Source organism: Octopus sinensis, linkage group LG25, assembly GCF_006345805.1.
Source record: "Octopus sinensis linkage group LG25, ASM634580v1, whole genome shotgun sequence".
NCBI classification, from domain to species: Eukaryota; Metazoa; Mollusca; class Cephalopoda; order Octopoda; family Octopodidae; genus Octopus; species Octopus sinensis.
In genome coordinates, this window is record NC_043021.1 from 25,743,362 (window position 1) to 25,771,156 (window position 27,795).

Here is a 27,795-nt window from a genome sequence, read left to right on the forward strand (position 1 = left end):
TGTTTTTCAAACAAGTTTTCATCTTTTGACTTTGGGATGAATGAATGTTAGCATAGTAATTAAAGGAAACAAAACAAACGAGGAACAGAGAGAAAAGAAGGAATGGTTTGGGAGGTTTTCACAACAATTAAAATTAACTTTATGGTTCAACTCTTTCAAACAAATATGTAGATATGAATAGGAACAAAACCCTATTCAAGCCAGATAATAAACCATTAACAATAATAACCTGCTTTCAGAATATATTTTCATTTGAAGTTGAGGTGAGAGAATTCAATGAAAATGAATGTAAACAAGTTGTCATGTAGAGCAAGTGAACACCTCTTTTTCTCTTTCTCTTTTTCTCATTCTCTTTCATTACTCTTTACTCTTTTACTTGTTTCAGTCATTTGACTGTGGCCATGCTGGAGCACCGCCTTTAGTCGATCAAATCGACCCCAGAACTTATTCTTTGTAAGCCCAGTACTTATTCTATCGGTCTCTTTTGCCGAACCGCTAAGTGGCGGGGACGTAGACACACCAGCATCGGTTGTCAAGCAATGCTAGGGGGACAAATACAGACACACAAACACACACACACACACATATATATATATATACATATATACGACAGGCTTCTTTCAGTTTCCGTCTACCAAATCCACTCACAAGGCATTGGTCGGCCCGGGGCTATAGCAGAAGACACTTGCCCAAGATGCCACGCAGTGGGACTGAACCCGCAACCATGTGGTTGGTTAGCAAGCTACTTACCACACAGCCACTCCTGCGCCTATTAGCTTCTTTTTAAAAGAATAAATAGGTACCATTATCATTATTTTTTGTGTGTGTGTGTATGTTGAATAATTATTAAATCAGAAGACCATGGGTGATGTTTCTGTAGATTTTTTTTCTTCTTCTTTCTCTCTTTTTGAAATGGTGGGGAGGCAATTTCCCATTGGTTTCTCCAGATAAAATTAGAATTTCTTCATTTTCTTTTCTGGCAGCTAAGTGAATTAACTGTTTAGCATTTAGACTGGCCATATCCAACCTAAATATTCTACCTGTTTTATATTCAGACTGGCCATATCCAACCTATCACACCTACCTACAATGTCATACTAAAAAGAAACAATCGCATCAAAATCTCAACACTACAAGATAATAAATGAGAACATTTGACATGGGAGATAATGCATTATATTTGACAGAGTAGTCTGAATGTCAAAGGGTTAAAAACATATGCAGTTGGATCTTCTGCTCTGAAGGATAGAGAAAACACCCGCAGAAGATTTAAATACATCTCATATGACTTGGTAGTCTGATTCACCAAGCCATTTTCCCATAATTCTAAACAGTTTAAAAGTAAAGTACATAGCTCAACACTTTTCCTAATTTTATTCAGAACAATATTCATCACTTTATCAATCTGGTTATGTATCCATCTATTTGTACTGTTATCATTCTGTATTTCCATCCATTTTTGCTGGTCACTATTCCAAGGAAGGTTATGGGAGTAGAGTCTGCAAGCACCTTCTCCATAGGATCCTACCTGAAGCATACCATTATTAAACTTTCCTGTCGGATTCCTAAGAGTGACCCACTGAGACCATGGATATACTCCAGTCATCTCACTTTTGGTCTACCACTGGGCTCCCTGCCAGGTGGCTCAGCTTGAAGAATCTGTCTTGCAATCCTTTTATGAGGCATTCTAACTGCGTGCCCATAGTACCAGAGCTGTGACATCTATATTTGTTTATTTGAAATTTCTCATACCCCTCTGAGTTGTAAAATAAAAGAATCTTAAGTAGATTTTAGAGAGTTTGACCAAAGAAACCTTAAGTCTAGTCATATCTAAAAATATTGGGTCTCACAAAAGTTGTCATTTAGACCAAAGTCAGTTTTGACTGAAGAATTCAGGCCATAGCCATCTTATTACTTATTTTCAGGAATTGTGTACATTGGACTATATTATTCAAGTCCTTTATTTAAATGGTACAGTGTGGTTTTAAGGAAGATTTAACTATTATTTCTAATAGAACAGGAGATCATATAGAGATAATCTCACAAAATAGATGATGCATGATTGAAGAACATAAAGTAATAATGTATTGCAGATCCATCTCAAATTAACACTAAAATATGATTGTTAAATATAAGACAGTTTGTCATTGTTTTTGCATCTATTTCTCCATGTTGGAGGAAGGATTTTTTTTTTATCAAGTGTAATTTTTTTGGTGCAGTTTCTTTTAAATAGTTATAGGCATGGTTGTGTGGTTAAGAAGCTCTCTTTGCAAGCAAATGATTTCAAGTTTAGTCCCACTGTGCAGCACTTTGGACAAGTGCATTGGGCCAAACAATGCATTGCGAGTGAATTTAATAGTTGGCAACTGTGTGTAAGCCCAGTGTAAATGTGTGTGTGTGTGTGTGTGTACTCCTCTTATTGCTAGAGAACAGGTGTTTAAGTACTAGACTTAAAGAAATAAGTACCGGGGGTCAACCTGTTCACCTTGAACCATTCAAGGCATTTGTTCCAGCAAGGCCACAGTCCAATGACTGAAACAAATAGAAGATTAAAAAATATTGATGACAATGATCATCACCCTCATCTGTTTGTCTTCAGTTGAAATCAATAGTTTCTGTTATTCCTGAATCAAAGAAGCTTCAGTAATAAAAATTAGTTGCATTGATCCTTATTCAAAGATTACCATTATATCATAGCCATTTGCTGTGGACCTTGTAAATGAGGTACCTAGTGATTTTAGGGAAGAATACACAGCATTGGATTCCTGGTATTTTCTCCAGACCTATGTCACTGTAAGCTTATGAGACACTTGTGATGCTGAGCATCAGGGAAAATGCTTTCCAGTATTTCTTTTGACTCTTTATGCTCTGAGTTCAAAACTAGCTGTGGTAAACTTTACCTTTTATCCTCTCGGGGTTGACACAATAAAGTATCTGTTAAGTACTGGGAGTAATGTAATCAATGAAACCCGCTTGCTTCAAAATTACTGGCCTTGTACCTAAATTAGAAACCATTAATTTTGCAGCTTCTGTGGCTGACAACAAAAATATATACAAATACAACTGTAGTCTGAGCTTGCAAAAATTAAGTGATTCAGTCATAGACATTAGGCTGGGGTCTATAAGGAAACATGTATCATTGGTTCTTTGGCTAGGAATCTTTTGATTCAGGCATTTACAGTTCTTTAATCCATTTTATTCCAGCTTTTTTATTAAGAAATCTCAAAACTGTTAAAAACAAGCTGTCATTTACCTTTTGTATTTTCCATTTTAGATTTTGAGAAAGCTGCTTCATTTCTCAACGAGTTTCTATTAAAGCTTAGTGAAGATGTGGAATGTGCTGAGTTACGAGACTCTCTTACACTGGCACTGTTACATATGCAGAAATACTACCGCATCTTACAGTGTCGTAGCCAAGAAAAAAATGCATATCAAGCAAATATGCTGCCTCTATCTGCAAGAAGTCTCAGTCCAATGACACCATTTATTGATGCCCCAGATAAGTTTTTATGGAAATGGACAAACTTGGAAAGTACAAAACTCCGAAACTCTATGTCATATATACTACCAAATATTATTCAAGCCACAAAAGAAGGAGACATTGAGAAAATTCTAGAAATAGTTATGCAAGGTAATTTATTTATATATTTATTGATACATTGTCACTGCATGCCACCTGGGCAAGCATCTTCTACTGTAGCCTCAGGTCAACCAAAGCCTTGCAAGTAGAATTGGGTGATGGCAATTAAAAGAAGCTCTTTGTATTCTTGTACATATATATGAATCTGTGTAAGGATGTGTGTGTGTGTGTGTATGTGTTAGTATCTCTTGGTCTACACACTGAGTGATTGTTGAAAACATGCATCATTATCAGTATCTTTTGTTTCCAATCTTCCATGAAAACATGTCTGGCCATGGGGAAATATCTTCTCACTTGGAAACAGGTGAGGGTTGGCAACAGAAAGGGCATCCAGTCATAGAAATCTGCTTCAACAAATCCCATCAAATTCCTCTAAATAAAAGGGGATGTTAAAGCAATCCTGAGCTTGTAATTTTGTACTTTGCATATCAAAGATGAGATGCATTTTTAAAAAATTGAAACGTTATTAATGCTTTTTTTTTTTTTTGCTAATCTATGTTGCTTATATTAACCTTTTAGCATTCAGATTACTCGGTAGGTGTAAAGGGTCGAATCTGGAAAATTTTAACATAAAACAGGTTGAATATTTGAACCAGATAAAGTCAGTTTAAATGCTAACAGGTTAAATGAACAATAGGATTTGATTTTTATCCTGAAGTTATTTTCCCTTTACAGTATTAGTTACAAGTCAGATATGCATGGATGCTTTGGTCTAAAAATATACCTGAAAAAAAACCTCATTATTTTTATGGAAAATATAAAAAGAAATACCTGTAAAATAATCAAATATCAAATGTTTGTTTTCTTTGACCACTCATAATAAGAAATATCTGTCAGAAAGTGATTAGCCATATTAAATTTTGAAGGAGATAGAATTGAAAGATTTTTCAAACTTTTCTTGAAGCTTTTTATTACCCTATTCCCAATGAAATACACAGCTTTTTAAATCAGTTGTCATTATTAAACTGGTGTTTAGAACATGAAATTTTGATAGAAGGTTTTAGCACAGATCACTTTAAAACAGGAAGTTTATATCATGGAACCAGGGGTGGTCACAAGGTGGATTGGTATCAAAAGAATTAATGTATTAACAACCCCAAAATAAAATAAAATTGCTAAAGAATCAAAACCATATCAGGAATTTTTCCACAGATACAGAGAAATGATTCTTAGCTTTATTTCAGCAACTATTTCTTTTAGTTGATTGATGTTTATTTGAATACATATAGCAAGTACATTTGTTTCGGGCTAAGTTTACAAAGCCATAGGTGCTGAATGTTACTACCTGCTGTGATAACCAGCCAGGCCTGGATTTTTAATATGATCAATGACAAAAAGAAACTAGTTTTTTAGTGAGCCTAAGAACTTCAAAGAAGTGATACTCAGCTTACATAACTGAAGAATCTCTTTGGAATTTAATGTTAGTTTTATTGAAGATAACATTCCCTGGAAATCTGGTATCTATGGGCACTAATAATAATGCACAATGCTTAGAGATGAAACAATATCTCTGCAGATGATTAAAACTCAACACATCTTCCTGTGTTAGTAATTCTGTACGCAACAAATCAAAATTAGGTTAAAATAAATTATCTTATTTGTGTTGTATCAACCTTTCTGACAAATAGCTAACACTTAGAGTAGTTGGCCTTAGAATCAGTGAATAAAAAAGTTCTTGCAACTAGGTTTGTAGAAATGTGTCATGCTGATTACAAAGGAAAATATAACAATTAAGATGTATAAAGAAAGAAATCTAAAGATATCTTTCAAAAGAATCAATGAAATTACTCACCGAATTTTGATCTTCTAAAGAAAAAGAAATTGGTATCTTTTGGGGAGTATTTTTTCTTTTAAGATTTAATTTGAACAAAACTGTAATGTAATTGCTCAACTCTAATGAAAATTGTAATTAAGAGTTAACGATCTCATTTTCCATTGGAATTATTCCAATGGAAAAGAAAATCGTCAATTGTTTCTAACACAGTTATAATTTCAAGGGTAAAATAAGAAAATGGAAATTTGTGCTGTTCGTGCCTTTTCTGGGCTTGGGTGGGAATATTTGCATTGTAAATGAAATGGTTCTAACAAGAACTGAAGCTGAGCTGCAAACTCATGTCAGTGATAATTTACTGCTTTGCCATAACCCTCAGTCATGGATACAATATCAAAAGTTAAATTCTTATATAGGTGTAAGATGTTTAAGCAAAAAGAAATTAGGGTGCTGTGATGTTCATGCCTTTCCAACAAGTGTGAGGAAGTAAGCAATTCTTATTGAGGAGTGAATATGATTTGGAGCACTGGTTGAAAGGTTTTAAGTTCAAATTACTACAAATTGATTGGAGAGTAAAAAGTGAATTTTTAAAAAATTGAAATAAATTTTTTTATATCACCTATCACTTAACACATGCACATAATTGCAATTTCGTGGAATATTCACACTTATTTACATGGCAGATATATGCAATTTAACTAAAGGTTGTTTTTTTTTTTGTTTATGGGAAAAATTGAAAAATAAGAGTGAATATTTATTTTATGAGTGCTGTGTATGAAGTCTATAAAATTCTGCATAAAGTATATAATTGGCTTTAAGTAATGATCGTATTCCAATTTCTTTCACTTTCCATACAGACACAACACAAGCTATGCTGTAAGATTTTTTGGATAAAGTTTTCAGAAATAACACAACAGGTTTCCCATTAATTTCATGAAATACTCACAGGTCCTGCTAGTATTATTTAAATTCACTTACATAAATTAGTTTATGGCTTGTATTGGTTTTGAGAACATACAAGAATCACAGACATGTTATAGCCTTGAGTTGACATTAAAAGTCATCAAAACCAAGCAGATATTTTATCAGTTCAGTGAGATAAAATGAAACAAGCCTCAGGGCAGCAGAAAGCCATAACACTGTCATGAACTTTCCAGCTCATTCTATCAAACCTAAGTACAATAAGTACACACATATTAATACTCACACTCCGAGACATGCACACAGACACACACACACACACACCTATATATATATATTCTTATATATACACACACACACACACATGTATATACTTACATATATACATATATATATATCATCATCGTTTAACGTCCACTTATATATATACTGTTGTGTCTGGGGAGAGTCATTCTCTTTTAGTGCCTTATTATTTAACACACTCACTGGTAAAATTTCCACTTATTTCTTATTTTTATTTCCTAAAATTTTTGTTGCGTCTTGCAACCTTTTCAATAGTCTTGACTCTTTAGGTATGCTAAATAAATGTCAAGACTATTGAAAAGGCTGCAAGACGCAACAAAAATTTTAGGAAATAAAAATAAGAAATAAGTGGAAATTTTACCGGTCAGTGTGTTAAATAATAAGGCACTGAACCGGAACTCAGCTCTGCAAGAAAGTTTCAGTCTTCGTGAGGATGGACAAATCTGGAGATTTGTTAAGACTGGTGAAACGTGGAAGAGAGATACCAGCTGGTCTGAGTGCTCTCTACCCACAATAACTGAAAATGGAAAAAAACTACAGCAACTCTGGGAAACTAAACCAGAACAACCTGCCATCCTCTACACACCATCATAAACTGCAAGCAGGGTACAAATTGTTGTCCTTAAATGCTTGCAGTTTATGCAACAAAATACATCTGTTCAACTCCTTCGTCAGAAGTATTGACCCTGACTTCATCACAGTCACGGAAACATGGGCACATTCCTTACTCTGTGATGGGGTTTTCAACATTACTGAGTACAACCTTTTCCGCAAGGACTGCATTAACCGCCATGGGGGTGGTGTGATGGTCTACGTTCGTTCAAATTTTTCGGTAATTCCTTGTGCTGATTTGAACGAATCACAAGAAGAAGGTTTTTCTGTGACATACGTATGACCATGTCAACACTCCTGCTTGGCGTTGTTTATCGTCCCCCAAATTACCATTATGACACACAGCTTTGCGATATCCTTCGAGCTGCTGCCAGGAAAACAGCTACTTATGTTTTTATTGCAAGCGACTTCAATCATCCTGAGATCAATTGGGAAACCTTCCATTGGCCACAGAGTGCAAACGATTTCGTTGAGTTTGTACTGGACTCAAACTGATCACAAGTAGTCACCTCTCCAACAAGAGGCGACAACACCTTGGACTTGCTCTTCACCACAACTCCTGAAGCGGTTATCAATTGTACTGTGAAGGAACCTCTAGATGACTCTGATCATGCTATGATCATCGCCAATCTGGCTCTTGCGGGCAACAACAAACACCTGAACCATCTCCAATCTACTTCCTTCGATTGGAAGAGAGCAGATTGGAACCTGTACCACACTGAATTACAGCACCCTAACTGGCATGAATTCAACAACTCTGGAGATGTGAATACTATACTCCAGAGTATCCTGGACTCAATATGGGCAGCATGTGCAGCATCAGTGCCACATAAACAGAAAAATAAGAACCGCTCCAAAAGTGCAATTTGGGAAACTTCAGCAGTCCGACTTGCCAGGAAGGAACGTCGGATTGCTGAACGGGAATACAAGTTGCATAAATCAGACACCAACAGGAAAAAGTGGAATAAATCTTCCAACCATCTCAAGCAAGTGACAAAAAAAGCAGTGCTTGAATTTGAACAGTGCATAGCAGCCAATCCTGACAGCAAGGTTTTCTGGAAATATGTGCATTCGAAGCAGAGACTTCACTCTCCAGTGGGCCCTCTTCGCAACTCTCACACAAGCCAGATCACTGACGATCCCAAGGAATGCGCAGAACTCATTGCCGAGTGCTATGCAAGCATATTCACTGTTGAAAATCAAAATGTACCATCTTCACCATCTCTAACAGCAAATTCCATAACAACTATGGAATTTACACCTGCAATGCTGCGACGTCACCTTCAAAATAAGCGCAACTATGCCTCCCCTGGTCTTGATGGCGTTACATACCTGCTTCTCAAACATGGCAGGTACTTCCTTTTACACCAGCTTTCTATTTTTTTCCAGTACTGTCTCAACAATGGTGCTACTCCGGAGCAGTGGAAAACCACCAGTGTCATTCCTCTGTTCAAAAAGGGCGACCGCACATCACCTGTCAACTATCGCCCAGTCAGTCTCACTAGCTGTATTGCAAAACTGATGGAATCGTGTGTCAGAGAAACACTTTGGAACTTCTGGAGCCCTCACAGTCTCATCCGACCCTCACAATATGGATTTGTCCCTAACTCCAGCTGCAGTGATCAGCTTGTCGAGTTCCTTGAGGACATTACTCAGATCACTGACAGTGGCTCATGGGTGGATGTTGTCTACCTTGCCTTTGCTAAGGCTTTTAATTCTGTGCCACACAAAAGGCTTATGGTGAAACCCTCTGCAATGGGTGTGAGGGATGATCTTTTTAACTGGTTGAAATCCTTCATTCTCAGCCGAAAGGAGGTAGTCACAGTTCTAGGACAGCATTCTACACCATATGAGATGTCATCGGGTGTACCACAGGGATCTGTTCTTGGTCCCCTCTTGTTTGTGGCATACATTAATGACATAGATGCCAATTTAAAGAATGCCACAGTATTGAAATATGCAGACGACATCAAGCTGTACCTTGAAATCAAGAGGACAGATCCTGATGTCTACAACTCTTTCCTGCAATCAGACCTGGACACAATGCAGCAATGGATCACAGACTGGCAACTGAAACTGGCTGTGGACAAGTGTACCACCCTGCATTTTGGGAGAAAAAACCCTGCGTCCACATACTCCCTCCACAACACTGATATCAAGAAATCCTCTTGTGAGCGTGACCTAGGCATCACTGTGATTTGCGTTGGACAAAGCTTATCTCTAAAATTGTCAAGAAGGCCAAGGGTGTCTTGGCATCACTCAGCAAGACTTTTGTTAGCCGCTCTCCAGCCATCTATTTAAAGCTGTATACAGCTATGGTACGACCACACTTGGAATTCACATCATCAGTTTGGAACCCCTATCTTGCTCAGAACATTGACCTCCTGGAATCTGTTCAGAGATGTGCAACCAAACGCATACCCTCCATCAGACACCTACCATACTCTGAGCGCCTTGTTTCCCTAGGCATGGATTCACTGAAGCTCCGGCATCTGGCGATGGACTTGGTAAACACCCTCAAAGTTATCAACCACCTCACCAACAACAACACTGAACACCTTTTTGATCTCCATGTGTCCAACACACGTGGACATGCCTACAAAGTCAGAAAACAGCACAGCTCCCATGACTTTCGGAAACATTTTTTCACGCTAAGAATTGCTGAAGCATGGAACAAACTGCCTGCATCAGTTGTTGACTGCCATGACACTGCATTCTTTAAGGCCCTCATGCTTTCCGAAATCCGCCGAAACTACACCAGATTGTCCCCCTTCCATACTCATACACATATGTGTATGTCATGACTCATGCACTGTTCTTTTCCTGATGCTTGTACATTACCCTATGTACTATACATGCACTTTAGATGAGTTGTAGTGCACCTGAGCACTGTACACAATGTTTTATTATTATTATTATTATATTATTAAAAGAGAATGACTCTCCCCAGACACAACAGAATATGCTTCAACACACGAACTCATATAAAGAATCTTGCAAACCAAATCCAAAAACGAAATACACACACATATATATATATATATATATATCTCAGTGCCTCTCTGAAAGAGAGAGAGAGAGGGATATATATACATACATACATACATACATACATACATACATATATATATATATGTATATACTAGCAGTATCACCCGGCATTGCTCGGGTTTGTTTCGACCCTTTAGAATTGAAATTTTTGAAAAGTAAAAACTTTGCATTATGTAGCTTGTTATTCTCTTTAAGTGAACATTTTCCTGGTAGAAATACACTGAAAAATGGCGACACGGCAGTCAAAAAATCATAAAAAATAGGGATTCTCATAGAAAAAAGGCACCGTTTTGATGTAAATAATTTTTGGTGTTAACATGGTCCAATTTGAATTTTTTCTTTTACGGAATGAAGAGCAAGCCTTCTTCTATCATACTTTCAATTTTGGTCAACTTGCGCTGCAGGGTTTCAGAGGAGATAGTGTTAGTTGAAGGCTACCAAATATATATATAAAACTGAGAATGTCTGTCTGTTTCTCTAAAGCTTGAGAACTACACAACCAATTTCATTCAAATTTTACACATTGCCTTACTTAGGGTCCATGTAGTTTCATGGTCAAAAAAATGTTCAACTTCTTGCCTAGGGTGAGCTCATAGCAATATCATATCTTCTCCACTATTTCAGTATTACGTGTTAAAAGTGAAACAAAAACATTTCTCTATTTTATGTCAGATGCTTTCACTTTAACAATAAAAATAATAATAACAATTGAATTATATGTAGTAAGTAATAATTAAAATCAAACTAAAGTATAATATAATCGTAACATAACAAAAGTAAATATAGCAATTGGTATAAAATTGCATCAATGACTTGAACTTGAATAAGTGGTTTCACATGAATGGGAATAAATTAAAAATAAAATTAGTGTGCAGAAATGGAATAGTCCAGATGGAGGTGTGCACATACTGTTTACCACGGCTTTTACATTAGATTATCTGCTAATTAGCTAGCATTAAGTATCTATATGAATTTTAGCTGTATGTAATGTCTGTTTTCTCGAACAGCCGCTTCTACTGAGTACTGCTGTTAGTTTATTTCTTACATATAAAGGACTATAGCTTCAACTGTGTACTGCTTTTTGATTCACCGTAAGATTTGTTGTTATTATTATTACTGTTTAACTATTGTTATCACGTTTGTTGGTTCTTCGTAAGGGAAATGTTGTTGTGTTCCATTTGTTAAATAATTGTAAACTGTAACCCTCCCCCTTTGGGAGAAGGAGCATTGGTTATCGTTTAAAAATAGAATTGTGTCCCTGTTTGGGGAATTGACAATATTTTCACCGTTTACACGGAAGCATTTTTGTTAGAATGCCTTTCATAGAAGAAAGTCCAAAAATAAATTTCGCTGCAGCCATCAGCGGGCGCGAACTCATTAAAATTAAAATGGAAGAAATACAAACCTATTTTGGATTGATCACTGACAAAGACGGTGAATCTAGGATAACACCACCAAACGAAATAAAAAATTAAATTAAAGAAAAGACTGTTGTCTTTAAAGTATACAATGTAGAGTAAAAAAAAGATTTGAACACCTGGAGGAAAGCATCATCGAAAAGTGTCTTGGTGCGACTATGAAAGATATCTAACCAGAGGCGGTAAACTCGCCACAATAGAAGCAAGGTTCGAGTCAACGGAGCGTGCAAGGGAGTACTCGACTCGAACCTTGCAAAGTGGAAATATTTTATTTTTACCTTTATATCTGGGACGTAGGACGTCCCGGATAAAAATTTAAAATGTCCCCCCAGAAGTAGAGGTAGGCTGGATTGTAGCCACACTTCTATACAAGAGGGAGGACAAGATACAATTGATTGAAATTGCAAGAGACGGGCCTACAATTCCAGTTTGTTATATATTTTGAGTATTGTTATCACTAGCGATATCAAGATATAACTTTGTATTTTGTATTTTATGTGTAGATGTATATATATAGATGTACATGTAATATGTACACATATATACATGCACTAGCACTATGACCCGGCAACGACGGGTCATCGGCAACGACGGGTCATCGGCAACGACGGGTCATCGGCAACGACGGGTTATAATGCTAGTATATATATATATATATATATATATATATATATATACACACACATACATACATATGTATACTTACACACACACACACACACATATATATACATATCATCATCATCATCATCATTGTTTAACGTTTGCCTTCTATACTGGCATGGGTGGGGGTCATTTGACAAGAGCTGGCCCGGTAAAATAATATACTTTATTAATAAAGCTCTGATGATTTGCAGCTTTATTAATAAAATGTGTGTATTTATATATATATATATATATCCATAGTAATGGTAAAACAACAAAAGAATGAATGAGACCTCCATAGGTGTGGTTTGAACAGGCATGTGAGAAGCAAAGGGACACAGGTCTTTTTTTTAATGTATACTTATACACATAAGTATACATGGAAGTGTTGGGGATAAGGGATTTGCAGTGCTGTTCATGGTATGTATTAATAATGTATTAATAAGAATGGTATGTATTAATAAGATGACAACATAGAGGAAGGGAGTAAAAGAATAAGGAGATGGAAAGAAAGAAGAAAAAAGAAGCATAAAAGTTCATAGTTCAACTTTCTGAAGTTATAGAAACCAGAGCATGAGTCCTTAGGTGCAATCCTGTGTAGATCCATGAGCATAAGTCCTTAGGTACAATCCTGCCTTGCCTTAATGTTTGTTGTCCCCTTTAACAATTACATATCCGCTGCATCGGAAATCTGCAATGGCTCCATAACTACCGTGTCAGCTATAACCTTGGATCCCCAGTAAACCATTACATCATTTATTTAGCGTACCTAATCGTTTAGATCACCTGTGAACTAAACCCCCATACTTTGTATATATATAATATATATATATATATATATATTATATATATATATATTATATATATATATATATATATAAACACACACACACACACATGCACACACGAGTGAGTAGACAAACAAAAGAAAGGTACTCAACACATTTATTGGGAGTTACATGTATGGATCAAAGCAGTTTGATTCAGACTCCTTTTGGTACTCTGAGTTTCAAGTGTGTGGCTAGTCTTTGGCCATTGGGGTCTGAATGACAGTTCAATTGAAGAGAGTCAATGTTTACTACTGGACGTTAGCTTGTGATTGGTTGAAAAAGGTCACGCTGTATAGCAGCTTCATGTTGGTATTTCAGTGACAACAATTACTTGGAAAATTACTAGGAACAGGAAATTGATTGTGTCATGAACAGGAAATTGACTGTGTGATAGACAAGAAATCGGTCATTTGGTTGGGAGGAAGTAGGAAGGGGCAGTAGATGTGGGGGTATATACGTACATGTATATGCTCATATATCTGCGTGTATGCACTTATAGTTTTACGAGTATATATATGTGCTTAGATGTACATCTGTGCACGTGCATGCACACTCACACACACACACAAAGGCTCACATGCACACACACGTGTGGACACATATGTACACACATACACACACACAGACATACACAAGTGTACATATATTCACATTCACAGGTGCACATGTATATGGGTGCACATGAGGACACACCCATGTCTGTGCATGCATATGTGTACTCACACACATAAGCACATGCACATATACTTGCATGGTCATGCACAAGGGGTGATGCACAAGGGGTGAGAGTATTCAGGTAGACAGGCATGGAGAAGTGTTGGGGATAAGGGATTTGCGGTGCTGTTCATGGGAGTTAATTTCTGACAGTGACCTTGGTGCAGGCAATGCTAGGAGTGGCTGGCACTAAGGAGGTATATCCAGATTGTCAGCTGCCAGTGGCTTTAAATTTACCAGAAGGGTGGTCCTCTGGTGACAGCAATACGATACCTTATATTCCTCGTTGATGATACTGTGAGTTGGTAGATGATATGCAGTTTTGTGCAGAGGCACAGCTGGCAATTTGGGATGCCAGGTGAATATGGTGGCAGCCTCCAGAGAAAAAATGACAGGCGCGTAAAGTTCTCTCTGTTGCTGGATCTAAATGGATGAAAGTGTTGGGAGTACTTTCCCTTGAAGCCATTGGCTGTCATGCCCGTATAGTGCCTAGTAATGCCATCAGTTGATTTAAGGGTGACTCTGTAATTACAGTGCTTGAGAGACAGGATCCTCCTAGAGGGCAGGTGATAGGGTCTCAGAAGTGGCAGGTTGGGGTTGGGTGTTGTGTGGGTGCATTTTTATGTCTGTTGATGCATGCATGTTAGATGCAATGTTTAAAGCAGGAGTAACTTACCTTGACATTATGGGGGTTGAAGAGTTTGTAATGCTTATGGCCTCTGAGGAAATGTTTCTTTATTAACGGCAGTAAGCCCCTGGCTACATTGGTAGAAACTTCTAGGTTAAATGGTGGTGGTGGTGGTGGTGGGGTTATCCAGATTATTTTCCTTTTCCTATAGGAGAGGGGGTTTGGCATTTTCCCACATATGTGAGGTTCTCAGAAAATCCGTTCCTAGCCAAAACATCATTGTAGTTGGGGGCAGCCCTATTAAAGATCTCCATGCTGGTTGAGAGTTTAGACACTCATTTCCTAATGCCTGGAACCAGGTTTCTAATTATTGTGGCTGGGGGTGGGGGGGGGGTGATTTGAGCTCTTGTGGATATTTACTGTTTCTCCATTAGGCTTCTTGTAGGGGTAGTATTTGCCAGTGTTCAGGCTTAAAGTTATGTCCAAGAAATCGACCATAGTCAGGTTGGAAGTACAGTGATCCCTTGCTACTTCGCAGTTCAACTGTCGTGGATTTTTAATATATATATATATGAACACCTAAAATTTTTCATTAAATCCATTAAAATATTAATAATAAATATTATTTCCTAGTCTAGGAACAACAAAACAAGCGCAAAATAGCAAAACAACATATACAGGGGGTATATGAACTTAAGACGGGCTGTGATTGGTGCATTGGAGACGACGAATCACAGCTTTCTATTTTGTAATCTAGCCTATGATTGGTGCTTTGACCGATGCTCAGATCTGCAGCATCTTCACTTGTCTCTCTCTCGCGGCCATTTCGCTTCAAGCTTTCTCGCCAAATGGTTTACTGTACTACTTTACGCTGTGCTATGTGTGGTTTTTTTCTTGTTTCTTTGTGTTAAACTTTGCATTTTCATCCCCTGCAATGGCTCCTACACTTCTTTCGTGTTGAGTACAGTAACAATCTTTATTTTTTAAAAATCTAAAGTCCTTATTATTAATAGACTACTGTAATGGGTGGGTTGTTAATAGTACAGGGAGGGTTTTAAAAATCCAAATAGACTTTAAATAAATACTGTAAATATGGTGTCCCTACTTCGCGGAAACTCAGTTATAGCAGCCGGTCTTGGAACCAATCTACCGTGATAAACAAGGGATCACTGTAACCATTATGGACAGACTGAACTCTTTGAATAGTTTTATCAAGTATATATGTCTGTATATATATATATATGTGTGTGTGTGTGTGTATGTATGTGTGTGTGTGTGTGTACATATATATATGTATGTGTGTGTATATATATGTATATATATATATATGTGTATATATTAGCAACTGAGGTAGTATTAATTAATACCAAGAGGTGATATTTCTTGCCACTTAAATGTGAATGTTTGTTAGAACAAGCACTGGTGTTATTATGATTAGCACATGAACTTATAGAAAATATATATATTAGCAACAGATGCAATATACCGAGAGGTAATATTTCTTCCCACCGGTACATGGATGTTCTGTTAGAACAAACTATACTGTGGTAGATACCATGAGAGAAACTCACATTTGGTGCAAATATATATACATATACATATACATATATATATTTACTCTCTCTCATTTACTCATTTACTTGTTTCAGTCATTTGACTGTGGCCAAGCTGGAGCACCACCTTTAGTCGAGGAAATCGACCCCAGGACTTATTCTTTGTAAGCCTAGTACTTATTCTATTGGTCTCTTTTACCGAACCGCTAAGTTACAGGGACGTAAACACACCAGCATCGGTTGTCAAGCGATGTTGGGGGAATAAACACAACACACAAACATACACATATATATATATACATATATACAACGGGTTTCTTTCAGTTTCCGTCTACCAAATCCACTCACAAAGCTTTGGACGGCCTGAGGCTATAGTAGAAGACACTTGCCCAAGGTGCCACGCAGTGGGACTGAACCTGGAACCATGTGGTTCGTAAGCAAGCTACTTACCACACAACCACTCCTATGTCTATATATATATATATATATATGAACACATGTATGTATAAGTGCATACAGCCATGTATATAATAGCTGAGTTGAGTTACGGCCCTTTCAACAACACATTTTACTTTTGGTGGGGGGGGATGTTAGTTAGACCTATTACCTAACATCCCTAAAATCACTGATGCTTTTTGTTGAAACATATGTAATTCATCCTTTTGGAAATGACATCAATCCCACAGGCACTGCTTTTTTTACTCTTTTAAACATCTGAAACTGACGTAACAGATTTGTCATTTATATAGACAAGGATGGGAAGTGAGTCAGTAAATTACGTATTTTTCCGTGTGTTTGTGTGTGAAAGAAAATAAAAAAATTTACAATGTAACTCCATTTATGTGACTAATAAGCTAAATGCTTTTTAATATGAAAAAATATAAAAGAACAAATTTGTTTGTAAAAGTTAGAAGCAGTCCATTCCCTCCAAACTGTGCTGTCCTTGTCCCACTTACAAGAGCAGAAGCAATGCATTAGCATCTATTGGTAGAAACATTACTGCACTGACTGGCAGCAAATGTTGTTGCTCACACAAGATTTGGGTCAGCTCTGGGATTTTTCTTTCTTTCTTTCTTTTCTTTTTCTTTTTCTTCTTTCTTTTTTTTTTGTCTTTTGGATGAATTTGTGAAGTTAAAGTAACAACAAAGCCAAACAATGAAATCAACAAAAATTCCATAGGAAAATACCATTTGTTTCAAGTAAAAGAAACCCATATTAAAGGCAAATGTTTAAAAATTACCATTTATATCAAAATGGAATACATAACTTACAGAGGTAATAAAACAGTCGTGTAATTCAAATAGAGAGATGCTTCAGTATTGTCTGTATGAACAAATGTTTCTATTTCTCCCCCTTCTCTCTCTCTCTCTCTCTCTCTCATGTGTGTGTGTGTGTGTGTGTGTGAGAGAGAGAGAGGGCTGGCATTGTTGAGAAGTTAAAAGGTTCACTTCCCAACCACAAGTTCCAAGGTTCAAAAAAAAAAAGAATAGAGAACCATAAATCCCCAAGTATAGATGCCATCAGTGCTACAGAAGTATAAAAACCAGAAGGAGGGCTCATAGTTAATATGTTAGAGGTAATGCTTAAGATAGCGTGAGAAAGCAAAAGGACTCCAAAACTCCAGACCCATACACCTCCTCTTTTCCCAATTTATGAAAAGGGTAACAAAGCAAAAATTAAAAGGCAATTTCTTTATTGTCAATAGCAGCAAAAGTGTTTTATAGAATTCTCAGTCAACAGAAAAGCAAGGAAAACCAAAGAAGCAACAAGAAAGAGAGCCAGTTTGGTTTTAGAATTAATAGAGGTACAGTTGATGCCATTTTTATAGTCAGACAGGTTGTTGGAAAGTATATAACACAAAAAAAACATTGAGTTCCCTAACACATCTTCATTGACTTTGGCACAGTCTGGGAGGCAAACCCTACTGCTATGGAAGATGATGACTGCAATTAATGGAGACCCCATGATAGTGTAGATTATACAGTCACTCTGCTACAATACCAAGTATACTGTGACTATGGATGGCCAGGTGAAGGATTGGTATGAAATGCACATGGGTCTGAGATAAGGCTATATATATATATATAAACCTCTACCCTTTTCAACATCTCCCTGAAATTTGTCATGAGACAACTCAAAAACCTGTGTAAAAATCTGGCATTTACTAGCCACCTCTCCATGAACATTAAATGTGCTGCTGATGGTACACCCCCAATATCCATGGTCTTTGATAAATTGAAAATGATCCATTGGATGAAGCGTGTAAAAAAAAATGGGATACAAAAATAACTGGTAAAGAATACAAGATTCTGTCAGCTAGAAAATGAAAATGGTTCTGAAGTAGAATATGTCACAGTTTTTGTTGCATGGGAATATAATACCAAATGGATCAGGGAATGTGAAAAATCAGTTCATACAAGCTTTTATGGTATTTGAAGATTAAGAAATATAATCTGAAACAGGCAGGATATCAGCCAGCAGCTCAGAGTTAAACTGTACAACGCCCTTAGTCTTTCCACTGCAATCTGTATCATAAAGATGAAACTTTAAATCTGAAGACACACTCAGATGAGAAATTTTGAAATGCAGTCTTTGCTTAATATATTAAGGGATATCACTATGAGATATATCACTATATTAAGGGATATCACTATGAGACAGGCACAAAAAGCACTGAGCAGACAGAACAATTATTGTTGAAAAAAAATGTATTATACATGTATGAACATCTGTATACAATTGCGTATGCAATATATAAATACACTTTTTGTCTTTGTTCTTCTGTCTTGTGGTCATTTATCATTATCCTCCCAGTTCACCTTGTTCACAACCTGTCATTTTGCTATATATGTGTGTGTGTGTTTGTGCTTGTACTTATAGATATTATATATACATATATATCATGTAAATCATATATTATATATATATTGATAAATATAGATATAGATATTGTATATATGTATGCATGTATACTATATATATGTATATATACATATTTATTATATATATATATATTCTTTTATTCTTTTACTTGTTTCAATCATTTGACTATGGCCTTTAGTCGAGCAAATCAACTCCAGGACTTATTCTTTGTAAGCCTAGTACTTATACTATTGGTCACTTTGGCCGAACCGCTAAGTTAAGGGGACGTAAACACACCAGCATCGGTTGTCAAGTGATGTTTTGGGGACAAACACAGATACACAATCATACACATACACACACACACACACACACATATATACGATGGGCTTCTTTCAGTTTCCATCTACCAAATCCACTCACAAGGCTGTGGTTGGCCCGTGGCTATAGTAAAAGACACTTGCCCAAGGTGCCATGCAGTGGGACTGAACACTGAACCATGTGGTTGGTAAGCAAGCTACTTACAACACAGCCACTCCTGTATGTAATATGTGTGTGTATGTATACATATGTATGTATGTATGTGTGTGTATGTATGTGTGTATGTGTGTATGTGTGTATGTATGTATGTATGTATGTATGTATGTGTGTGTATGTGTGTATGTATGTATATGTGTGTGTGTATGTGTGTATGTGTGTATGTATGTATTTATGTATGTACGTGTGTGTATGTGTGTATGTGTGTGTATGTGTGTATGTGTGTGTGTATGTATGTATGTATGTATGTATGTATGTAGGTATGTATGTAGGTATGTATGTATGTGTGTGTGTGTGTATGTGTGTATGTATGTATATGTGTGTGTGTATGTGTGTATGTGTGTATGTATGTATGTATGTATGTATGTATGTATGTATGTATGTATGTATGTATATTTATCAGCAGATGCTGCTATAAATGTTTTCCTGATGAATTGTAACTCCAGATATTTCACTTTAAATAACTCGGCAACCAGCAGTAAGAACCAATCAATCAAAGCCATTTCAATATGTGGAATATGTCTGCTATACTGCAGCTAATCTATTAAATCATTACTTGGCTATCAAAATTTTAAAGATCAATATAAGATATGTTATTGAATTGAATTTCAAAACTGTACAGTTTTATTTTATTGATTAAGCTTCAATCAAGATGAAAGAAATGACACGATACTAAATATGGTGATTTTTCATCAATAATTGAGTCTTTCTTTAGTGATTGCCAGAGGACATATGTAGGTGTGAAGGCCATTAGGTAGGTAAGGTGTTGGTTGGCAATCTGGGTCCATGTTTTGGTTCACTATGTAATTACATGGAATGGATCAGTGCTATATTCTTCTTATTTCACAATAATTTTAAAAGCTGCCTCTTCATTAGTTTTTCAAATTGATGATGAAAGCTATAGTGAATAACACATTTGCATTTACAATCTTCCCTCCTCCTCTTCCTCCTCCTCCTATTCCTCCTCCTCCTCCTCCATCCCCATCCCCACCTCCTCCTCCTCCATCCCCATCCCCACCTCCTCCTCCACCCTTCTCTCCCCACCCCCTCTTTCTCAGCTAAATATTACATAACATTAAAAAAATCAATCAGGTTTTGCCATATTACAAATTCTGTTTTTAGATGATTGTGTTAATTTTTTTTTTTACTTTGGTTTAATCCAAATGACATTAGTAAATACGAAACATTTAATTTCCCCTTGATAATTACAAGAAGATAATTAGAATTATCAATGAAACAAACTGATGAGACTGAGCTTGTCTTACATTTAAATGAAATCATTTACAGACAAATAAATAGGCAGAAATCTGATCATGTTTATGGCAGTAATTTTAGTCCTTTTGTTACATTCTTTTCAACCCCAAGATCCCCAAGACGAGTCTGTTACTAACAAAGAGAAAGAATAGTACTTGAGTAAGAATAGATGGTCATCATGGAATATTTTCTAATTGCAAAAGTAAGATGATGGTCAGGAGTTTATAAAATGTTTCGATAAGTCTACCAGAAAGATAGCAAAAACTTGAAAGAAAACTGCAAGCAGAAAGCTTGAGGCAGCCATCGGGAAATAATGATTAGTTGATTTGACTAATTTTGTCATCATTGTCGTTGCTGTTGTTACTGTTGTCATCTTCATCATTATCATCACCATCATATAGGCACAGGCATGGCTGTGTAGTAAGAAGCTTACTTCTCAACCACATGGTTCTAGGTTCAGTTCCAATGCATGGCACCTTGGGCAAGTGTCTTATAGTCTTGTGCTGACCAAAGCCTTGTGAGTAGACTTGGTATGCAGAAACTGAAAAGAAGCCTATTGTGTGTGCGTGCGTGTGTGTGTGTGTTTCCTAAAATGGTTAAGAGGGATATATATAATCCTAGCAGATACCATGTTCACTCTTATCAATTAATGTAAGTAAACTCCAGTTAGTTAAAACTACTATACTCAGTTAATCCTCACTTTGGTAAATCCAGATGTCTTTATAAAGACTGCATATTGTCGGTAGAGAAGAAATAATAAATGTGTAAATCTCTATTCTCCTGATCTTTATTAATGTGTGTGTGTGTGTGTGTGTGTGTGTTTGTCCCCTACCACCACTTGATAACCAGTGTTGGTGTATTTATGTCCCTGTTACTTATGAGTTTAGCAAAAGAGAATAAGTACTAGGCTTAAAAAAGAAAATACGAGGTGTGTTAAAAAATATCTGACTTTATTTTTTCCTGCCAAAACTTATGCCATAAGAGCAATATATTTCGATGAGAGGTGAGGTTACCCTTTCTGTTTCATGCATGAAAATTCTCATGTCAGTAGGCCACATCAGTTCCTGGCTGTTACGCCTAGAGTACAGACATGTAGTCTGCATCCTCCCTGGACTTTCCTTTTCACCAAACGCATTGAGCAGAGATATTGCATCAGTTTTGCCAAAAGTTTGGTGATACTCAAGCTGAAACTATCCAGAAAATTCAGCAGGCCTTGGGTGATGACACCATGGGCAAAACTCTGACCAAGGAGTGGTACAACCACTTCAAACTTGGCTGCTTCTCAATGGAGAGTGAGGCATGCTTAGGAAAGCCATCGACAAGCTGAAATGAGGAGGCAATTGAGAAGATTTCGATGTCTTCGATGAACAGTCATGGAAGACTGTCGTGTAACAATCCAGGAAATTGCTTACAAAGTGGGAATATGCACAGGAACAGTGCTTTCCATTTGAAGGGAGGATTTGTGCATGCGGAGAGTGTCAGTAAAATTCATCTCCAAGGTGCTGGCAGAGCAGCAGAAGCAACTCTGCATGGAAATCATTCAGGACATGCTGGATTGTGCAAACCATAACCCATACTTCATGAAGACCATCATCACTAGTGATCATATATGGGTTTATGGTCTCTGCTCAATGCATTTGGTCGTCTTGCATGAAAACGAAAATCTAACAAGTGTGCACTACATGTCTGTAGTCTAGGCACAACAGCTAGAAACTGACATAGCCTACTGGTACAAAATGCAGGAACAGTGGCGTCACTTCTCACTCAAAGGATTTTGCCCATGTGACATTAATTTTGATAGAAAAATATAAAGTTGGATACTTTTTGAGTGCACCTTGTAAGTACTGGAGTCAATTTATTTTACTAAAAATTCTTCAAAGCAATGCCCCAACATGGCCACAGTCAAATGACTGAAACAAGTAAAAGATCTTTATCTTTTAACACTTGTCTTCCATACTGGCTTAAGATGGACAGGTCAACAGGATCCAATGAGCTAGAAGACTCTATTGTGCTCTGGTGTCTGTTTTGCTATGGTTTTTACAGCAAGATGCCATTCTAATGTGAACTACCACACAGAGTTTATTGAGTGTCTTTTTTTGTCATGGCACCAACACTAGTGAGGTTGTGATGTAACTTACAAGATTAAAAAGCTCCCTTCAATTGAATAGAAATATAGTAGAGATAGAAGCAGGTTTGGTCTTGTGCTGGGTGGTTAATATGTGAAAGGTGGAATGGGAACAGGTTTGTTGCTGTAGAAGAGATACATGGCTACCTCACATTATATAAGGAAGAATGAATGGGAGTGGAAATAGAAAGAGAGATAAAGATGTGTGCTCTCAAAGTACAATAAAGTGAATAAAAGGGACAGTAGGGACAGAGGGTCAAAGAAGGGTGGACTGGGTGGGGCTGCAAGAATCTGTTTAGAGTGAGAGATGGCTAGAGACGAGGTAGGTGTGGAGTTAGATATAGTGAATGGTGACAATGTGTAGAGGAGTGGTCCATGGTAAATGTGATTTGGAGGGAAGATAATAATAGTTATTTATGGACCTTTTGAGTGAGATGGGTTACTTGATCTGAAGAAAAATTTAACTGGGCCCCACCTGGAAAGTCATGTGTTATTTATCTTGATGTGAGATCACCATGTTGCACATGTATGGTTGTGATGCATGTGCCTGGTGTATCCTTATCAGATGGGTAGTTAGGAAGGGCATCCAGCCGTAGAAACATTGCTAGATTAGACTGGGCCTGGTGCAGCCTTCTGGCTTCCCAGACCCCAGTTGAACTGTCCAACCCATGCTAACATGGAAAGCGGACGCTAAATGATGATGATGATGATGAGATCGCCATGTCGCACACATATGGTTGTGATGCATGTGCCTGGTGTACCCTTATCAGACGGGTAGTCATGATGGGTATACTGGACTTTGTATATTTTACCCCAGTGTCACTTTGATGGCATGGACTGCTCTCTCACTCAAGAAGAAGAAGAAGAGTGATGGTGGTGGCGGTGGTGGTGGTAGTGGTGGTGGTGCTGGTGGCGGCGGGGGTTTTTGGTGGTTTTGGTGGTGGTGGTGGTGTTGGTGGTGGTGGTAGTAGTAGTAGTAGTAGTAGTAAATAAGGGAAGGATGAGAAAAATGGAGATGATGGATGTGTATGGGTGAGTAGGTTGTAAGAGTGAGTGGGGAGTAAGAGACATACAGTGATGGACAGAGACATGGGTGAGTTAATAGGAAGTAGTTCAGAATCAGTAAATGCAAGTATGCGATAACCCATTTGTTCACACTTCTCACCCACATCCTGATTCTCTCTGATATACTGCTTTACAATGTAGAATATATCATGTCTCTAGTTCCTATGTTGTAGAACATTGGCAAACCTCTTACTTTCTGCTTCTTCCCTGTCTTAATAAACCTGTTGCCTAGCTTCTCTTCTGACTATCCATTATAATTCTCTGCTGGCTCCATTCGTGCCTCTCCAGTCAACAATAAATCTTTCATTTTCAAATATACATATAGGCATAGATTCATCTTTAAATAACACCACAGTAACACAACTTATTTGAAATGCTGAAGATATGAGTCAAGTCCATTTTATTCTTTCTTCATATAATTATGAGCTGTTTATACATTTATATGTATGTATTCCCTGATACAATAGACATTATATTTTAGCTTAGAAGCCTCATCACCTATGATCATTCAGTCCTTTAGGTCTCAAACACAAAATTCACTCGTCAAGCTCAGCTTAAATTGAGCAGAGATCAATACTGTTGAATACTCCAGAGTCTTTAATTTCATGGTAGATCAATGAAGCCAACAAAAGAGGCATCAATATCCTTTGTTGTACCCTGTATGCTGTAAGTTATTGATATACCTAATTTAAAATTATCCACATTCATTAGTTTGATTTTAGTTATTTTGGTATTATGATTTTTGCTATGTATTAATTCCCAACCATTCCCTATTGGTGAATAAACAAACTAGATTTATATTTCTGCTAGAATGTTCTATATGTATCAATTTATTGTCCTTCATCACCACCAGATTGGACTATAAAAACTATTTTTTAGTTTCTTTAGAATATTTAGTTTCTTCATTCAAAACACAAATGTGTATCTATGTACATGCATATGTAAGTGTGTGTGTGTGTGTGTGTGTGTACAGGGTGAGGTGAATAAACTATTGTCTAAATTATGCAAAAATGAAAATAACACTGACATCTCATTTTAACAGATATATTTATCAAAATTACATGAAAATATTGTGAAATACCAAAGAGTAAATTTAGTCAATAAAATCGCCATTGGCTTCAACCATGGCCTCCAGAGGACTTCAGAATCTCCTATAGCTCTTCTGGATGGTCTCCTTGTTTAAGTTGGTGAATGCTGCCATAATCCTTGCTTTCAGTTCATCTTTTGTGTTACAAGGAGTTTTGTTGGTCTCTCACTCAACTGCACCCCACACATAATAATCAAGGGGTTTGCAGTCTGGGGAGTTAGGTGGTCAGATGTTAGGGGTAATGTGGTCACAGAAATTGTCTGACAGCCATGACTGGGTTCTCTTGCTTAAGTGGCATGGTGTAGAGTCCTGTTGCCAGACATAGGTTCTTCCAGCAGTCACCCTCACCAGGGCAGCACTACCTCCTCCAGGCACTTGATGTAGGTCTCCATGTTGAGTCTGAGACTGTGTGGGAAGATCAATGGTGACATAACGTCACCATCACAAGTAATCACTTGAAACACCATGATGTTGACTGGATGTTTGATTTATATCATTCTCAGTACATGTTCTCAGATTGCTCTGTCCTCAGATTGACACCCACACACTCTGAAATGTTAGTATTGGAGCTTCTGGCATGAATGCCAAGCAGTACAGCACATAATTTCCAAATTTCTGGCAGAGTGAATTGTGTCATGGTGCAGTTTTTGTCACAGACAGTGCCCAACTGACCCTACTACACTGTATAGTCAACAAAATCAAAAGCAAATAATGTGCTTGTGTGACATTAAAAATATAAAATGGCTGCAATTTACGCATTGCACCCTGTATGCAGCAGACTGACACAAGTCTGAAGGACAAGAGAGTGGGACTGGTTCAGCACAAACCAAGTGCATTGTAATAATGTTCATCCTGTAAGTTATTCAGCAAACCAAAACACCGACACCAACAGCATCACACTTTCTTAATGAGTCCAGTGGCAATAGGGAAAGAGGCAATGGGGACAAATAGAAAAGGCTACCGGATGTCTACAGCTTCGACACTGCACCTAGGCAGCAGCCGTAGGGTGATGATTGTTTTCCACAAACTGGAGGCAGATGTGTATTTTGTACCCTCTTAAGATGAAGAACACTGTACGGTTGTGTCTTGCTGAACCATTATCACTCAAAGAGATTCCAACAACAACAACAACCACTATTATCCCACTCATGTAAGAGTTAGACTTTTGTTCCATACAGTCACTAGTGAAAAACATACTCCAAATAGATTAAAAGATTACTCTTTTCCATGCACCTCCACTTGAAGTGTATGTATGGCAGTAAAAGATGAGCTGATGTAGAGCATATATGGTAATGAAAGATGAGATAAGGAGGTGTGTATATGGCTATGAAAGATGGATATTTATTGCAGATCTATTAGGATTTTTTGGATAATAAACTGAATTTAATCCACATCCTGACCTGAACAGGAGCTCTTTCTTACCCCCACACACTATCAGTTGTGATGTACTCTATGATTCAGTTGTCCAACAGCATCCATTTTTATTCAGAGGACATCACTTTCCTCCCATACCCAAGTGTCCCCCACATGGAACCTTGACATTTCACACCAGACTGGCTCTGATTTTATGAACATAGACTACAAACACACCCTCTGATGGGCTCAACCCAATAATTTTTCTTTCAACACAGCAAGAACCACATCTTTTCAGTGACAGCATATACAACCCTTTCAACATTTGCTGATCCTCTACAAAATTTAAGTGTGCACACACACACACACACACACACACGCGCGCGCACACACACACACACACACACACACACACACACACACACACACATGCATGCACGCATACATGCACACACACATTCATTCATTCATTCATTCATTCATTCATTCATTTATTCTAAACCATATGAACAGAAAAACCACATCATTGACTCCCAGACATGTTTAAGCCTCTGGCACATAGATGTACTGTTTCATTTCCTTGCCTGCCTTTTTTGCTGCAACTACACTTGTTTCTGCTCCTGAGATCTGGACTAGTGTGTTATGCTTCTTTCACTCAATCACTTTTGACTCATTTGTTTCTCCTCTTCTCATCACCCATCGCAAACAAAAAGAAAAGAAATAGGGCAACATGGGAAAATAGAAGCTAAAACAGATTAGTCTTATATTATAGTAATGTAAAAGCAGCAAGCTGGCAGAATCATTACCATGGCAAGCAAAATGCTTAGAGATATTTTGTCCATCTTCAGGTTTTGAGTTCAAATTCTGCTGAGGTGAACTTTGTCTTTCATCCTTTTGGGGTCGATAAAATAAGTACTAGTTGATCACTGGGGTTGATGTAATCAACTTGAACCCCTCTCCCAAAATTGCTGGCCTTGTGCCAAAATCTGAAACCATATTATAGTTATGTATGCAAATCCAAGAACGTTGCTTTTTGAATTCACACATCAATAAATGTTTTATCTTCTGAAATAAGTTAACGAAAGAAGCGAAAGAGAAAAGGAAGGAGAATGAATGAGTGAGGGTATGGTATGTATACATACATAACCTCATGTATAGATGTATGTACACATACGTCATACAAATTCCCTGCATATTTCCGTACAGTGAAATGTTAAATTGTTAATACACATTTTATTTTTATAGAAGTTTTTGTTATTTTATTTTTGTCACTTTTGTTTTGTTTTTTAGTATTATTTGACATTCCAAACATTTATAATTTGGCTTTTGCCTGGTATTCTACAGCTGAATTCTTGAAGTTTGTTTTTTGATTTATAGACCTGTTTTTTTTTTTGTGCCAAAACATAAATACGTTTTTTTTAATGTC

General features: G+C 37.1%; 1 protein-coding gene across 4 annotated transcripts in view; it reads left to right on the top strand.

Annotated features, from left to right (window-relative positions):
• Positions 1-27,795, top strand: part of LOC115224200 (probable serine/threonine-protein kinase nek3) — a 143,232-nt gene that overhangs the window by 8,628 nt on the left and 106,809 nt on the right. For 3 of the 4 annotated variants that reach the window (XR_005003795.1, XM_029794964.2, XM_036513253.1), the window contains exon 2: positions 3,275-3,631. Coding sequence is in view for 3 of the 4 variants with exons in the window: in XM_029794964.2 (XP_029650824.1) it covers positions 3,275-3,631 (357 nt within the window). In the remaining variant the exon portion in view is untranslated. Of the gene's footprint in view, positions 1-3,274; positions 3,632-16,826; positions 16,849-27,795 lie in introns of those variants that run through there. The other variant, XM_036513254.1, reaches the window with a different exon arrangement.